Source organism: Emydura macquarii, unplaced genomic scaffold, assembly GCF_026122565.2.
Source record: "Emydura macquarii macquarii isolate MOO-44397 ecotype Brisbane River unplaced genomic scaffold, CSIRO-AGI_Emac_v2 contig_212, whole genome shotgun sequence".
Classification (NCBI taxonomy): Eukaryota; Metazoa; Chordata; order Testudines; family Chelidae; genus Emydura; species Emydura macquarii.
The window spans coordinates 12,421,282-12,438,850 of record NW_027130349.1 but is presented as its reverse complement, the minus strand read 5'-3'; the positions used below and the strand labels follow the sequence as shown (position 1 = coordinate 12,438,850).

Genomic DNA, 17,569 nt, shown 5'->3' with positions numbered 1-17,569 from the left:
CATATGTGAGTACTTCTATTGGCTTTAGAGTTGAAGTTAAGTGGGTGCGTAAGAGCTTTGCTGAATAAAAATCAGAGTGCTCAGTACTTTAGTTAGTGGGGAAAAAAATGTAGGATAGTGATCAGAAAAAGTTTGGTAACTTTTTTTCTTCTCTTCTGTCTTCTTGTTACAGATCCTATTTAGATATGTATAAAGTGATAATATTTAGTTACCTTTTCTGGTTTGTGCTTACTATCATCTTCATCACGGGAACTACAAGGATCAGCATATTTTGTATGGGTTACTTGGTGGCCTGTTTCTATTTCCTGCTCTTTGGCGGTGATCTATTATTGAAACCTATCAGAAGCATTCTACGTTATTGGGACTGGCTGATTGCATACAATGTCTTTGTGATTACAATGAAAAACATACTGTCGGTAAGTGGCTGCATCTATAGTGCAGTGCTGAACACTTTTGTGGTTTAACTGCAAAAGTGTGCAGTCATTAAGTGGTCATAAAAAGTTTCTTTCAGCGTCACAAAATTGTACTAATGTCTGCAAGAGTCTTCTGTTTTTTATTCAGAAACTGCAAATGTAGTTTCCAAACTTACTATGGGTAGATTTATTATAAGAAAATGTGTACCCATTTTGCTCAATCTAGCCGTCTGAAAGTTCACAAGGTAAGAAGCAATTCTGAAAGAGCCAAATCCTGAATGTTTTTCTTCTGAAAGTTTTCCTTTGAAGTCTGTAGAAGCAGTGTGTGAGTAAGAAGTCTGTAAGGACTGCAAGATTAGGTCTACAATGAATAGCGTGTATGTGTCATTATGATGTTTAATTATAATTGGCAATTTGGAGCCCAGTGCTAGAAGCAGTCGTCATGCTAAGAAGTGTTGTAATTTCTGACAGTGCCAATATAGGAGCCTGGTGCCAGACACAGCAAACCAACTTCTAGTTTGCTTTAATTTTGGTCTAACTTTCAGTTTAAAATTTCAATATATAATTCTTAAAGATTTTATTTAAATATGAAGGTTCTTTTTATAAATGGTAAACCATTAGTTAGAGAAGACCCTTACAATGCCTCTGGTAACAGGCTGAGAAAAGCCAATCATTTAAAATGTTATAAAAGGTCACTTTAAGTGTATTTTTGGCAATTGCCTCTTAACTTTGAACATTCTTACTGCCACACAGAGCAAAAACAGGGATTTTTCATTTTAAATATATATAAATCAGCCTGTTGAAACAAACCTGATGCATTGCTTGCCTGATTTTACAAATAATCTAAAATGCTTACATATGTGCTTAATTTCATGCAGGTGAATTTAATGGGACTACACGTGTAATGTTAAGCATGTTCATAAATGTTTGCAGAATCAGGTCACCAATGTATAAAAGTTGTTTAAACTGTCAGCTTGCCTCACACTACAAATGTATCAGGCCCTCACCAAAAAAAGCAAAGGGAGTTTTAAAAAAAAACAAAAAAAACCCCCAAAATCCACACTACAAAAGGCAGAAATAGTTTTATTTTTTTTAAATGGTATATCTGACTGGCAGAGAAACATGTTCCATATTTAGCCTCTCTCATTTTATTTTTAATGCAGAAGTATAACTATTAGCAGTCACATTTTTATATACCTGGCAGATATTGCAACCGTTGGGGACTATTGTATTACATCTGTGAATGGTTTATGTGTGCTTGTGTTCTGTTCCATGAGGGAGGGTTAGCACAACTCCTCCAAGCACTGAAAACGGGAGGGTGATTAAGGTGAATCACTGAGACTATATAACTTTGGAGCAGCACCACTATCTGGAGCAGTTCGCATATACAGAGTCAAGCTGGGTTTTCCAAAGACCAAAAGACAAAGAAAGGGCTTTTAAATTAACTTCTTTCTGATCCAGCAAATGGACAGGGCCTTCCGTTCAAGGGGAGCGCCAACCCTTGTGGAAGGGTTGAAAAGACTTTGGCCTGTTAAGGCCCCTAAGACTCATTGGTGACTCCTGGTATGTTTAGCATGTGGAATGGAGCAGTGAGAGAGACATACAGATGCCGTCACTCTGAAACTGTGACAGTAACATAAACAGATGTACTACATATTCTTATCACCTTGTTTCTGGTCTTTCTATAGCAGTCTCTTCATTTGCTTTTCAGATAGGAGCTTGTGGCTACATTGAATCATTAATTCAAAACAGTTGCTGGCTGATTCAAGCATTTAGCCTGGCTTGTACGGTTAAAGGATACCATGATATCAGTAAGTACAGTTACATTATTTTCAGGTCTTTTCTGTAAACGAAATTACTTTAGGCTCCTTTCAAAATTTCAGCCAAATATATTTTCCCTTAACGGATTTAATGTCTTGATAATAAATTATATAATGCAATTTAAATTAGGTATGGTCTAGGACAGTGTTTCTTAATCTGGGGTTTTAGAGGGGTTGCAAGTGCAGAGCTGGTATTGGGGGTGGCAAGAAAGGCAATTGCCTGGAGCCACAGGGGCACCATGAAACTAAGTTACATGCCTCAGCCCCGTGGGGGTGGGACTCAGGCTTCAGGGGTACAGTAGTTTGGAAAGGTTAAGAACCACTGGTCTAGGACCTAAACAGACTAACATGATCAAATAGTGAAAATACTGCTTAAAACTGAGTGTTACCTGCTTTATATACACTGATATCTTATCTTATCACAGATTTCCCAGTAATGTCTGTGCCTAGTGGTTTGCAAATGATGATTTTTTTTCTTAATAATTTCTACTGTAAGACACTACAACATAGAATTCTGTGATATTTTAATGGCTGGACCTGTGTCCTGCCTAGAATTCTGCTGCAATGCTGTTGTTTTCAGTTTCAAATGGGGTTTGTTTGTTTTGTTTGTTTGTTTGTTTTTTTTTTTTATTTGAATAGGAAGAGAATGAATTGAAGAAGGGGAAGGAAAAGAATATACAAAGGCAGTTCACTAAATAAAATTACATTAAATGCAGTCCTGATTATGCAAAAGTTTTGAGTGACAACAAAACCTCTCTGGGGCTTGCAAAAATCAGGAGGGTTCATGCACCAAGCTTTGAAACTCCAAAGTGGAGCACAACTTCAAAGCCTGGTAGGCTGACTTCCCTGATTATAGCGCAAGCCAGCCCTGAAGCACAAATTGCACTCCACATCCTCTAACTCCAGAGTACTGGCCAACTTCCTCAAAGCCAAACAGCTATGCAGGTGGAGTTTACACTCTGGGTCCAGAAAACCCAGGTTTAGTTCTGTGATATCCAACAATAACTGTCTTTATAACAAATAAAATACAACATATATCATATGGAATTGTATATTTCAGTTTTCTTAAGAAAAACAATGTACAGGTTCAAAAAGGCTTTTAAGAACACAGAGTTATTTCCATTGAGCAAAATACTTCATGGAGATGTGATTCCTTGTTTAAGAAGATCTTAATCTTTATGCTGGTGATTTCTGTTTGTTTTTGTAAGCTGATAAAACTGGAGACTGTAAATTGCCTAGCGGTGAGGCAGGAATTATCTGGGACAGTATATGCTTTGCTTTCCTCCTGTTGCAAAGAAGAGTCTTCATGAGCTACTACTTCCTACATGTGGTTGCTGATATAAAAGCTTCACAGATCCTGGCATCAAGGTAACATTCAGTGCAAACACCAAAACCAGTTACACCCAAATCCTTCATTATTAGTTAGTTTTTTATTATTATGCTGAGTAATGCCAATAAAGCATCTGCAGACCCCAGGTGCCAGACACTTTGACATTTAGAGAAGTGGTTTGACATTTAGAGAAGTGGTTCTCAACCTGCGGGCCACTTGCGGCCCAATCAGCACACAGCTGAGGCCCATGTGATATCCTCAGGGCCATAACTAGGGAGCAGAGCCGGCAGGGGGTATGCATATGCAAAAATGGGGCAGTGCAGGATTGGGCCCAGCAGCATCAGCTCCCTCACCGCAATCCCTCCCCCTGCCCCAGCAGAATCAGGCCCAGCAGCATCAGCAGCAGGCCAGGATGCTCAGTGTCCCCCTCCCGTGCAGGATTGCAGGTCCAGTGGACCTGGCTGGAGCAGGATCCCCAGTACTATGACCACAGCAGCAGGCAGGCAGAGCAGGCTGCACAGCAGAGCTATCTAGCGAGGTAGGAGACCAGAGTGTTACGGGGGCTGGGAGTGCAGGGGGCTAGGGCTGCAGGGAGGGGGGTGCAGCTGGTGCATGGGGGATAGACTCTAGGTGGGGAGACTGGTGGCTGGGGCAGTCCCTGGCTTGGGGAGGGAGTCACTGTGCACTGGGCAGGGCTCCCCATCTTTGCAGGCAGTCTCTGCAGCCACGCTTTCTGGGTGCTCAGCCCAGTCATGCCGCCAGCAGCATGCAGCGGAAGTGGGGATGGCAATTTACACTAGGCCATGCCACCCTTACAGTAATTCAATTAATTTTAATGGTTAATGTTTTGACTTACTTTGCTAATTTAAAATGCTCCTGGTAGACATTTGCCAGTGTTGAAATGAAAAGTATCATATCGATTTAAATTGTAATGCTGTCATATGACAAATACTAAACCTTTTTTATTTTTTATTTTTTTGTAGATATACAGGCAGTATATATACTGTGTGGATGCAGCCCACATAAAACACAGAGAGCTGCATATGCAGCCCACAGTGGTAAATAGGTTGAGAACCACTGGTTTAGAATAAAGCTAGTTTAAACCAAAATTTTAGATATTAACATCCCCTCAAGTTGGAGAAGTTTAAATGGAAAGTGAAAAGATGGCTAGTGGATAGGGGGATCTTGGTTCAGTTCCCTGCCTGCTTAAGTCACCTAGTGCTTTAATCCCCAAATTGTAAAATTGAAGATAATACTTTCCTACATCACTGGGGTGTCATTGGGTTAAAATCGATAAATAATTGTCAAGCACTGAGATATTCCAGTGATGAGGGCCATATACATTGCTAGATAAAACTGAACTTTGTAGCTGAGCCTTTGCTTCACTAAAATCTGAGATCTGAACATTCTTGAACTTTGGAGACGTTTAGATTTGGATCCAAACTTTATGGCCTGAGTCCACCTTTAGTTCACCTTTAACATTATGAAACATACAATCCTGACCCAGGGAAGATTAAATTGTCACTAGGACAATTGCAATAAATCTCTAAAGCCAGATGGTGTTCATCCAAGAGTCTGTAGGAATTTAAAAATGAAGTGGTTGAGTTGCTAAGAACAATACGCACTTCCTATTAAAATCATCTATTATACTGCAGAACTGACATGGTATGCCAGTATTGAACCTATTTTTAAAGAAGTGCATATGGTTATTCTGGGAGTTACACATAAGTGAGACTCATTTCAGTACCAAATTAATTAATGAATTAATTAAAAATAACTTATAAAACTGCTAGATGTCTGCATGCTGTGATGTTGACAAATGAGCATGGCTTCTATAAAGGCCTCTCACATACTAAAACTCTCTGAGAGAGTAAACAACAACAAAATGAGGTACAATAAATACAATTTATTTTGACTTTAAAAATAACATTGATAAAGTCCTTCGTGAGAGACTCTGTTGATCCAATTTAGTAGTCATGGAGGGAGCTGTAAAGTTTGTCATAGATCAAAAACTGGTTGAGAAACAGAAAACAAAGAGTAGGAATAGTCAGTTTTCAATGTGGAAGTAGGCTAAGAACAGCAAACTTTGAAAGGACTTAGCAAAGCTAAGCAATTGAGCAAATAAAATTCAGCATAGGCCAGTGCAAAATGCTAGTGATATGTATCAAGAAATAGTTTAAACTAATACACTGATGAACTGTAAGTTATCTCTAAGCATTTTGTTACAACTAACTAACTAACTATATTCAAGTATGCCTCCAGATTCGAGGTAGAACATGTACTCATTTGAGGAGTCACACGTGTTTGCGTTGAATGCATTGTGGTGGTTATGCTGTGAGTGTGAATCACAGGTGCTCACTGAGGCATAGGCAGGCAGCACTCTACCCATTCAAAGGCAGAGCCCAGGTTAGCCAAGAGAATGTATTATAGGTCATAGCTTACAAATTCTGCAGTTCTACAAGAAGTTCTTACTCAGACTTTGGCTTTCAGTTCTTGAGGACAGTGAACCCAGGCACCTGGATAATGACTGCAGTAACTAAATGACTGAATAGTGACTGCAGGATTTGGCCCAAAATCTAGTGATAATTGCCAGAAAACAAATGAATTATTATGCTGTGATTGCTCATCATTTATGTACTGCCGTTGTGGTGGTGGTGTTTTGGCCCAGATTACATAAGGAGTTTACAAAGTAAGTGTCTCTGTGTGTTTTACTTGCCATAAAGGGAATGTAGAAACATAATACTGTTAAATGTTTTCTCTATTTCTTCTGTAGAGGTGCTGAACTTTTCCAGGCCACAATTGTCAAGGCTGTAAAGGCAAGAATTGAAGAAGAGAAAAAATCAATGGATCAATTGAAGAGACAGTATGGATTTTTCTTATTTATTATTAAATTTATTTCACTGGTTATTTTTATTCTACAGCATATTAACCCTTTGCTGTGATCCAGAAGGGTTATTTCTTTTGCATTTCTTCTAACCCTCTATAGCACCCTTTCCTACTTCTCTGCATATAAATGCACACAACTAAACAAGCGCTTGTATGCTGGTTTGATTTTTTTAAATATAATTTCTAGATTATAGAAATTATATTCTGTATATTCAGACCCCTCATGTATTCCACTATTCCGTGGCTGCAGAATCCCTTCTTTGCTACATAATTGGGCCAAAGAGTCTGTTTTCATTTAAAAATAAAATTATCTTTCTATGACTAATGGTTGTGCAGATAACCTTAAAATGTGAACAAAATGTAAACCGATGTAGTGTTAACTTCCTTTGTCTGTAGAAAACCTGAAAATATACTATAAATAGCCCTTTATTATAAATAAAAACAGAAAGCATGAACTTCCCCATTAGTTTCAAGGCGGGTTTTTTATCTCCTTTGAGATAAGGATGATAACTTAAATTCCAAATTTGTTAACTATTTTATTGCTTGTCATTTTAGTAATGTTGGCAGCATGATCTGTCTCTTAAGGGACTATTTCAGTTTATATAATTTGTTTTGTTTTTCCACTAGAGAATACTAATAATTGAGAGAGCCAGATTAGCCAAGTCCTTCTGGTGGCACAGGTTACCAAATGGGATCTTGAGACACAGTAAACAGGATAAAAAACAAAAACCTCAACAGTAATGGTGCTAGTCAGCAAAGCTGTGGTTCTGAGCTGGCTAGTGAATGGCAAAATCCCCATTGACTTCAATATGATCAGGATTTCGCTTCTTGTGTCTTTATTCTTGGTAACCTTTGTTGAATATAGGTTCTTTTGTTTGGTTCAGACTTCTTTTGCCCAGGATGAGAATCTGTTTTCTTTTATCTTGACCAAAAATATTTTCTTTCATTCTGTCTGGTCTGGAGAACCCTTTCCTCTATAAAGCTAACCCAGTTACTCAGCTTTCTATCACATCTAGCTAATGTTCTTTATCTCATAATCCCAAACTGTCTTCAGTGCCTCCCCAAATGCTGAAAGTCCTATCTATCTCCTACTCACATGGCAACGCATCCAGTTGTCCTTCTCCGACCCGCTTTCAACAGTCAACTCCACACCTACCCATAGGAAGTCATTACAAAGCTTTCTTGCGTAGCCATTCTCCTCAGATAAATCTTTTCCTAAATGAATGATGCTGCTATGCATTTGGGCAAATTTCATCCTAACTGTCAAGAAAAACATGCTCATGCAGAGAAGTCATCATTGTTTCTTAATTCTGCATAGACATGTCTGAGATCAACATGCTCATGTTACTTAACCCCAAAAAATCCAGTGTACAGTATTCAAAAATCACTGTTTGGGATTTTCAGTAAGTCTGACTTCAACAAAAACAAAGCCAAAGGGTGCTTTGTTTGATTTTATTCAATAATACACATGAATACTTAATGCTATATAGTTTGGATAGAATGTAGAGAATGCCTACACAGCAGTAGATCAAAAACGATTATATCAGTTTGATTGATTTAGAGAAATTCCAGCAGTAGCTGAATATAAGGAAAAAAATCTGATCATCCATTGGACTATAGTACAAATATATAACTAAATACATACTATACTGTGGTTAGAGACTTAGGATATAAAATTTGTTTCTAACAATGGTCAGATCCATCAAATGAAAAGTATTTAAACACTTTTTGGTCACTAGAATTTTTGAGCCTGCTGATTCTAAACAAGTTGTTCAAAAATGATTGATTGATTAATTTGCAGAATTTGGGTATGTAAGGGTCTGTTCCAAAACCCTACTGAAGTGAATCAAAAAACTGCCGCTGACTTCATTGGCCTTTGGATCAGATCCTTACTGAGGACCAGATTGTGGAGACTGTGCCACAGGTTCAGAGGAAGGAGAGCATAAGAAACCCCCAACACAACCAATTGCCTCAGTCCCCGCGCCCCATGCTACATTTAACAAAACTGAAGTCCCAGCACTCCCAGAGGAGCTGAGGCTATAGCCACGAGTGCATAGGAGGAGGTATGCTGCAATCCTGGAAAGGGTGCAGTACCAAACACACTCCTGCTAAGAAAGTCTTAAGGAGACATTCTGAATGAGGCAGCTTTCCCCCCAGAACTCCTTCTGGAGCCGTATAGCCTACACTGCCCCAAATGCAGGCCTGGGCCTGAACTGCATGGCTGATTGACTGACAGCCTGAATTTTTATACTATAAACATGAAGTAAAGTGGCCATTTTCTTGAACTAAGGAAAATCTGATATCAACATTCTATGTTAAGACTTACTGTTTGGCATTTTTCCCTTGAAATAAGTTGACTATGTCGAGTAAATCAGCTAGTGACACAAGGCACTCCCAATCTCCATGCTGAGTGCTCTGTCTGTACAGCCCGCTCAAACTCCACCAGCCTCAGGAGTGAGACTCTTGGCCTCGGAATCAGTTCTGACCTGTCTCTAAGGGCCATGTAGAGCTCATCTCCAGGGCCCCTTAACTCCTTTTTTTAATGAGAGATTAATGAATGTCAGTGTAGAATGGATATCTTATTTGCAAATGGTAAAGTCATTTGAGACTCTATTAAAATCCCATCCAGAATTTCCTGTGTGTGTGGGCGCGTGCACATGCGTGTGTGTAACATATAACTAATATATGTTTAAAAGTCATGTTTCTTTGTGGGTCCAATGTGGAGAAGGACTGAATATGATATCCCATTGCTAGGATGGACCGCATCAAAGCCAGGCAACAAAAATACAAAAAGGGTAAAGAAAGAATGCTGAGCATGAACCAAGAATCAACAGAAGGGCAAGAAATTCAGAAGGCTTCTGAAGATGATGATGAAGGTACCTCAAGCATGTTACCATGCCATAAATGTATCAGAAGTTGGAGCTCAGTGCTAGGCACTCAGCAGGCTTAACATTTACGTGTGTGTGTGTGTGTGTGTGTGTGTGTGTGTGTGTGTGTGTGTGTGTGTGTGTGTGTGTGTGTGTGTGTGTGTGTGTGTGTGTGTGTGTGTGTGTGTGTGTGTGTGTGTTGGAAAACATTGATGTAATGGGCATTATTAGCAGAATACCATTTTAAAGCTTGATTTCATCCAAATAAATGTCTGGCTTTTGTACTTCCATTTTGGGGAAATGATTTGCTTTGAGATAAACAAACATACCTTTGATTAAATTTGTGTCATTAGCAAGGAGCTGAATAACAGACATTTGTTTGAGCAACAGTTGTATTTATAAAAAAAAAACGTGTAGTGCTTCAAAGAGAGAGAGATTTATGGTTTTTCCACCAACCTTTTCTTGGCTGCCCTGAGTTTTTTGCAACCACTGAAATACACGAACATCTTTTATTGTTGTTTGAAACACTATAGATTAAAATATCATAAAGTACCATTATTTCCAATCATACCTAACTGGGACTGACATTTTTTGGATCAAAATTTATTGGAGTCTGAAATGTGCTTTTACAGCTTTGTTTTTTATGCATGCATTTTCTTTTTCAGAGAATTATCAAATAATGGATTTTTTTTAGAACGTAAGTTCATCAGTGATTAATAGAAACTATGTTTCCAAATCATGTTGATAGCATTTACAAGCAAGTTTTTGACCTATTAGACAATAAAATTTTAACAAATGAAATGTCACTGGGCATCTATATAAACCCTTTTTTGTTTATTTTCCATTAGTTTTATGGAAAAATCCATGAAATCCATCAGTGTGTAATTCATATCTGCATTGTGATAATTTCTTTTTAAAACACATACAAATTTGAACATAAAACATGATTTCAAAGAAAATACACATACATACACGTAGTTAAAAAACTAAACTCTTTTGTTATACTTGGAGTGGAATACAATTTTTTTAAGTGCTATGTAAGATAGATCGTTAGCATTCTAGGCTACCTCTTAACGCATGAATATTATTCATACTGAGTGTATTTAATAGAGCTGACCTCAGATATGCTTGTGCAGTTTAGACCTATTGAGAAAAATAAGTGATTAAACAAAGTGTAAACAATGTGTTTCTCATTTTGTAAAATTAATATTTGGCCATATTTTATTTTAGGAGAAGCAGACAAAGAGAAAACCAAGGGCAAAAAAAAGCTGTGGTGGCGGCCTTGGGTTGATCATGCTTCCAGTAGGTTTTCTCAATCATCTTACAAATACATGGATTTACCCCTTATATCCTTGACCAGAATGAAGGCATTCCCACAACTTGTTTGTTTTATGCATGGTTTTATAATTGTGACTTGATAGAGTGTTTGATTGTATAACCTAACTTTAATCCTCAATGGGCCAAATTACCAATGTTCTGCATTTGCACATAACCCGGATCTAGGTATTTTTGACCGTTTGCAATGATATCAAGTGAAAGAGAAACATGAACCAAAAGAATCTATCTTGCACACACAGAAGGGTAAGACTTCAAAAAGATGATAAAATGGTTTTAAATTTGAGAGTGGAAGCTTTGCCAGTACTGATAGTTGTATGCATTCAGGGCCTGAGCTTAGTCCTTCCTCATTTTATTTTTCAAAGACTGATGATTCACCAATTGTCATCTGATGCATATATCACCGTGGACTTCACTGGGAATGGGATCAAGCTATGTGTATGGAAAATATTCTTTTTAGAATCACACTAATCAGTTATATCAATGAGAAGTTAGCCTGAATAAGGACTGTAGGGTGGGTCCCTCAGTAACTATGAGAACCTTGATTTATGTGACATTTTCGAAAGGCTTCAGAATTTGCCTAACTTTGTTCCCACTTAAGTCAACTAGAGATTTACAGTTGGCTTCAGTGGGAGTAGAGTCAGGCTAAAGGCTCCAGAAAATCCCACCTTGTGTAAATACAAAGCATTTAAATGTGATGCATAGAAATGTATTCATGCTTCTAAGATGTGAGCAGATGGTGTCAGTGAAGCTCTTCCAAATCTCTGACCTTGCTTGTGAGAGAGCCATTCTAGCAAAAAGTTTATAATATTAATGCTGGCAAGAAGTTCTGGTCTTTCAACTTGTTCCTCAAGTCAAATCCTTCCACAGATCCCTCCCAGCCAAAAAAAATTATCCTCATTACTTCATTGCAGTTGGCACAAAAAATGCCACTACCTTGTGTAGCTGGTATTCTCTTGGTGGTGCTCATTTTCACTAAAATAGGAACAGGAAATAAAAAGTTTTTCTGGGAAAACTTTAGGTGACAGCTCTTCAGAATGTAGAAACTCCCCTATTTAAATATTATTTTTTAAAATAGCAGAACTGTTTAATAAATACTGTTGGGTTGTCTGACAACTTCATGCATATTCTGCCTGACCCAAAAGCCCACTGAGACCAATGGAAAGACTCATTGACTTAAATGGGTTTGGGATCAAGCACATCATGAAGCCAATTTTCAAAGGTGCGCACTTCACATCAGCACATCCAGATCCCAGATGTAAACAACTAAATCAGCATCTGAACAGGCCAAAAAAGAAAGTCATTTGGTGCCTTAATATCAATTAACATCAATTAAGGTTCCCACATTTGCAAATTGAGCTCAAATTGTTGACAAACTTGATTGGCCAAATTCTGCTTTCATTTTTACTACCATAAACATGGAGTTCTCTGTTGATTACAGTTTACTCTATTATTTTCAGATTTACACAGGTTTAATTGAGAGCAGAATTTAGCTCAGTATTATACATAATACAACATTGATGTAATATATTATAATATTTTTAATTTCTTTACAGCCATTAAACTGAGTACAACTAGCCTAATAATACCCTAATTTACACCCTGAAGAGCACAGGGTATGGTACTTAATTACCTAGACTCATATGTCCAATTATTAGATCTTAGCTTACAGAAGTCACCCATTACGTGATAGTATCAGCTATTTAATAACTATTAGAAAATTGTTTTATTAAAGTATATGGCACTGATCAGAGTGCAAAATTAAATTGAAACATTTATGAATGATCACTTTCAATCTTGCACCTCAAGAGTTGCTTCTTTTTCCCTTCCAGACATATTTTTACACACTGTGTCGACTTCTGTATTTTTGTGTATGTATGTTCTTGCCAACAGTATTTTATAGAATATTACATGCATATTTCTGTCAAGTCACAAATAAACTGTGCCTATGTCTTTCTGTTTCTAAAGAGCATAATATTTCTTTAGAGAGACCTATCCTTTTTCAAAATCTTTGTGAAAACAAACTTCTTGTCATTTCAGTTTCATTTAAAAGAACAATAACAAAATAAACACAAACTACAATTAGCAACTGTTTTTCTTACAATTTTAAACTACAATATTTTTGGAAGGAATTGGATATGGTCTGTCTTAATCCTCACACTGGTTTTGTAGTAAACAGAAGGAACTGCCTAAACGAAACCTTGATTTCAGCCATTTCTGATTCATTTCACCCTCATTATATCATGTTCTTAGGGGACAATATGCATTGGTGTTTAAATAGTCAGCATTATTTAAATTATTTATTGCAATAATGCAGAAACTTATGGAAAGCATCATATAGCTTGATCCTACAAACTGCCTGTTTGCCATGCAGACTCACTACCATGCCCATTGAAATAAAGGGGACTACCCAGAGTAGAAAGTACAATAGTCCTTACTACAGTAAGTGTTTTCAGGATCAGGCCTACATTTGGAAGTGAATACAGACTGAAATGAAGATCTTCTCAATGGAAGGGCCACCATTTGTAAATGTGTTGCAGTGTTTCTGTGACCCCTTTCCATACAAGGACTTATTTCCTTTTTAGTGTATTGTGGCTGTAGGTATATTTACTGCTGTTGAGAAGTTGGACTATGGGAGTTCGGTGTTTTATGCCAGTTCTGATGTTTGTTAATTGGACCGTGTTGCCTTTTCATTCAGTTTATACAGTTATACTCTGTTATGCACTCAGATACCTTCTGATCACACTCTGAGAAGGGGATGGGAAGCATCTGTGAGATTTTCCTCATTGAGATTTCTCCCAAATTGTTCCAGGGAGGGAAGCAGGGCTCCTCCAGTCCCTGTGGAATTAGGTCCCTACAAGGATCAACAGGAGCCAGAGCCATCTGCATAGAAGTCCCTTGCTTCTATGTTGGCTGTGTCCCTCCATCCTTAACAGTTCTGCTCGAATGGAGTGATGCAGACAGAACTCCCAGCTGTCCTGATATCTCCCAAATGGGGGTTCCCACTATGGGATATGGAGAGGGGAATGCTGCCACCAAAATCCCCTTTCTCAGGGGGAAGCGAGGTCTGAGCGTGGATTCATGGGGCATAAATCTGGCCATTAATTATTTTATTTCTTAAATGTTTTTTACTAATTCCCTCACGGGGCTAATGTGCTCTCTGTTCCATGCTGAGGTGTGCTCCATGCCAGAGTGCAGCGGCAGTGTTGTTGTTTAGCCGTACCTTCCTTTTCAACTAAAACATTCCTTAGTAGATGTTAGAGGAATATTTTGTTACATTCGTGTCGCTTCAGAAATACTTGCGTGCACAGGTGAGAGAGAGAATTTACATGAGAGTTTATACAGTACCGCAGCACAGTGAGGCTCCAGGCTTGACAGGAGGCCTGTCAGTGCTACTGTATAACAGTTCATACCATGCAATACTCTGAATATTAACCCCTAACCACCACATATACTGTAGTTCTCATCCTGCTGACCTGTCTGTGTGGACAACGTCTGTTACCAGCAATTGGAATTTTTCCTGAAAAACAACTCCAGGTTAGGAACATCTCTGACATTTCATTTTTAAGGTCCCTTCTGGGGACATTCTTAGAGGCCTGTGTGAAACATTTTTTAACTTGTTTCAACATTTAATAGTTTTGGCCCCAATTCTGCAGTAAGGTCCATTCAGGTGGACTCTTGAGCCCACACAGAGTCCCATGGATGTAAATGGGGATCTGCACAGGCCCAGAGGTCTACCTGAACAGACATGATTGCCTCTATTTTTAATGGCAACTTATACCATGTCTATGTTCCAATAGAGTACTGGCAACTTTCATCTGAGGTTTAAGATTTAATATGATTTATTAGTGTCCATCTGAGCACAAAAGAGAGGTGTAGATGGCAAGGTATGATTGAGTAGGGTTGGTATTTTTGTACAGGTTTATAATGAGGGTTAAATGTACACTTTATATATAAATATATATTTACCATATGTCTTGAGTGACAATGTGATATTTAGCTTAAATAACTATTCCTTTAAATCTTTCAGTTTACATGCAAGTATTACTTTATCATTCTTCACTGCCAAATGTAATACCATGACTTTGTTTTTTCTCTTGCTCATTATCTTATTTTTCATTTCCTTGGTTTCCCTTGTTCATTCCTGTAGGTTTGTTACCTTATTACATACCAAAATAATGCTTCTGTTCAAGGATATAAGGCCCAGTTCATTCACTTGGCATCTTTAATGTATGGAGGTTTCAGAGTCTTTCTGAATCCATGGGCAAAAAACATCATCTGTGATCATGTTTAATAATATTAAAGTGATGCATTTTAAACAAGCCAAGGTTTTCCCTTAGCTTACCAAAGCTTAAGAGTTTAAAGAAAATAGCAACTAATACCATCCCATTATGTAGTTTAAAGGATGCGTCAGCATTTTAAAAAAGCAGTTCTGTAATCTTTGTCCAGTTGTACAATTTATGTAACATCATTAATTTACCTGCTGAGATTATTTTACTCTCTAACAAAATGTAAGCAACCATCAATCCTGGATACATTTAGATTTAATTATTAGTCAAGTTCCTGTCAAATATTTTAACATAATAACTTGCTCTACTTCAAGCTTTTTTTTTCTTCACGTTTTGCCAACCCTATTCCCTTGTGTGGTGGTGTTTTCTTAGCTTATTCTTATCTCTGTCATGCCAAAAGTATCACTCACTTTAACACCAAATAATCTGTCCAACACTGAGTCCTATTCATCTCTTGTTTCTTCTCCACTTCCGCTTCTCCTGTTTTTGAGCCCATTAATGACTGGCTGATTATTTATACATCTTTGGGCCAGCTCTGAATAGAGTTCCTTTTTTTACACGAAATAAGCAAATATTTTGTTTCATTTAGTGGTCAGAAGTGGAGATTATTATTTATTTGAGACGGATAGTGAAGAAGAGGAGGATGATGAAAAAAAGGAAGACGAAGAACCTCGGAGAAGATCTGCATTCCAGGTACTGTATAATAATGTGTTTGTCAGGTCAAGTTCTCATTGAGACAGCTTGAGTTAAGATATGAGCACCTCATAACGTCATCTCATGTATTAAAGATGCCCGCAGCTTACCTGTCTAAAGATGATGTGAGATGTATTGATTATGAAAGGTCTTGCCAGCTCAAAATGCAATGTTGCCTGCTATTAGCATTGCGAAATTCCTGTAATTCAAGAAAGAATTGTACTAGAGTCAGATCTTCATTCACTTGTACATGAAGAGTGTATATGCGAGAGAGAGTGAGTTTGTGTTGCAGGGGAAAGTTTGCACCCCTGTTTTCACTTCATTTTTAAATTTAAATTCATGAAAATATTATTGTTAATATTAGGGGTGCCAATTTTTTATCTTTTAAACAAAACCTAAATTTGCATTCTAAAATACTTGACATCATCCTTTGCGTTTGTTTTTCATATTGTTAAAACATTCCTGTTCAAGACTGAAATCATTATTTTCTAAGGCTAGAGGATCCTACCTAGGAGATGTGACCATATAAGGCCCTTGATCCATGCACGCATCTCCAGTTGTGCACTTGAGAACTGAGGGTAAAATATGGCCCTTAATACTTTGAATTTTTGCCAGAGGGTTGGGTTGTAGCAGAAAAATATTCCTGCTTGTGAATGGCTTGTCAACCGTTTGGTCAGCTTTCCATGTTCCATACAACTTCCATCACTGTGTATGTGTGTGGCTTTAGCAAAATACTAACATTTAACTTGCTGTTTGTTATAGACCCTACTAAATATTAACTTTTAACTACTATATTTGCCTTTATTTCTAAATTGTCTCTAATAATCATCAGTTATGGGATTATAATTATATCCTTATCAACGTGACCATTCACTAGGGTATACATTTATGAACTTAGAGATAATGTATTATATAAGCATGTTATTTATTAGGATCATACAAGAGCTCAATTGTTATATAATTAAAAGTTTACAGCAAATAGCACGTTTGTCATTTTATCACATTGTTCTCAATGAATGTAAACCCATTATTAACTGTTATCTACTTAGAATCATACAAAAGATAACTTTTTATTAATAGTTTTCCTTTTTTCTACTAATTGTTCTTCCTTTGTCCTCCTTTGTAGAGAGCTATTGGGAAATTTGCTTCAGCCATTTTAGCCTTGCCAAAGTCTGTCATTAAACTGCCCAAAACTATTCTTCAGTATTTAATCAGAGCAGCAAAGGTATTTGCCATTTCACTAGTGTGCAGTATGTGCCGTCATTACATAATATTCTGGCATAATGTACCCTACTGCCTTTGTCTGCATTTTCCCTCTTGTATGAACTATCTGAGGATGTGTGAAAGCCCAAAGCTTTTTACATATTAAATGTCATAAATTGAACAATTTGAAAAGTGAAAACTACAATTAGTTGTCTGTCTTATTTTAACTATGACCTTGGAGAGAAAATGCAGATCCAAATTTTTGTTTTCTTTTGATATTACTGTCTAAGGCATTGTAAGAGGTTCACATCAAGTTGCATGCATCTATAAACAGTGTGGTAATCTCTCTCTCAGAAAGCTGGTAAAACCTTAAAGTAAACTAACAAAACATACATTCTGTCACAAATTCTTTGTCCTAGCAATTTATTTTCCTGGTCTAGATCATCATAAATCTGATCTGTGTGCATCCTTAGCATTTTCTTTTGTCTTTCTCAAATAAATTTAGCACATTCCAGCCTTTAACAATGCACATGGTTTTGCACTCTGTATACGCAACAGGATACTACTTTAGAATAAGCACTAAATGCATTATTGATTAACCACACCAGCCACTAATCCTACAAGTTCTTCCTTGTTAAGTACCCTTATCCAGTACTGAAATTCTAAAGCAAGATATATATTTTCCCTGGCAGAAGTTGAAATACCCTGTCATTTAACATAACTAGAGTATAAT

General features: G+C 37.4%; 1 protein-coding gene across 1 annotated transcript in view; it reads left to right on the top strand.

The window, feature by feature from the left end:
* PIEZO2 (piezo type mechanosensitive ion channel component 2) overlaps nucleotides 1–17,569 on the top strand; it is a 427,523-nt gene that overhangs the window by 353,268 nt on the left and 56,686 nt on the right. The window contains 8 exon segments of the mRNA XM_067547859.1: nucleotides 173–416; nucleotides 2,125–2,224; nucleotides 3,442–3,601; nucleotides 6,337–6,426; nucleotides 9,204–9,325; nucleotides 10,547–10,618; nucleotides 15,530–15,633; nucleotides 16,760–16,858. Of these exon segments, the coding sequence (XP_067403960.1) occupies nucleotides 173–416; nucleotides 2,125–2,224; nucleotides 3,442–3,601; nucleotides 6,337–6,426; nucleotides 9,204–9,325; nucleotides 10,547–10,618; nucleotides 15,530–15,633; nucleotides 16,760–16,858 (991 nt within the window).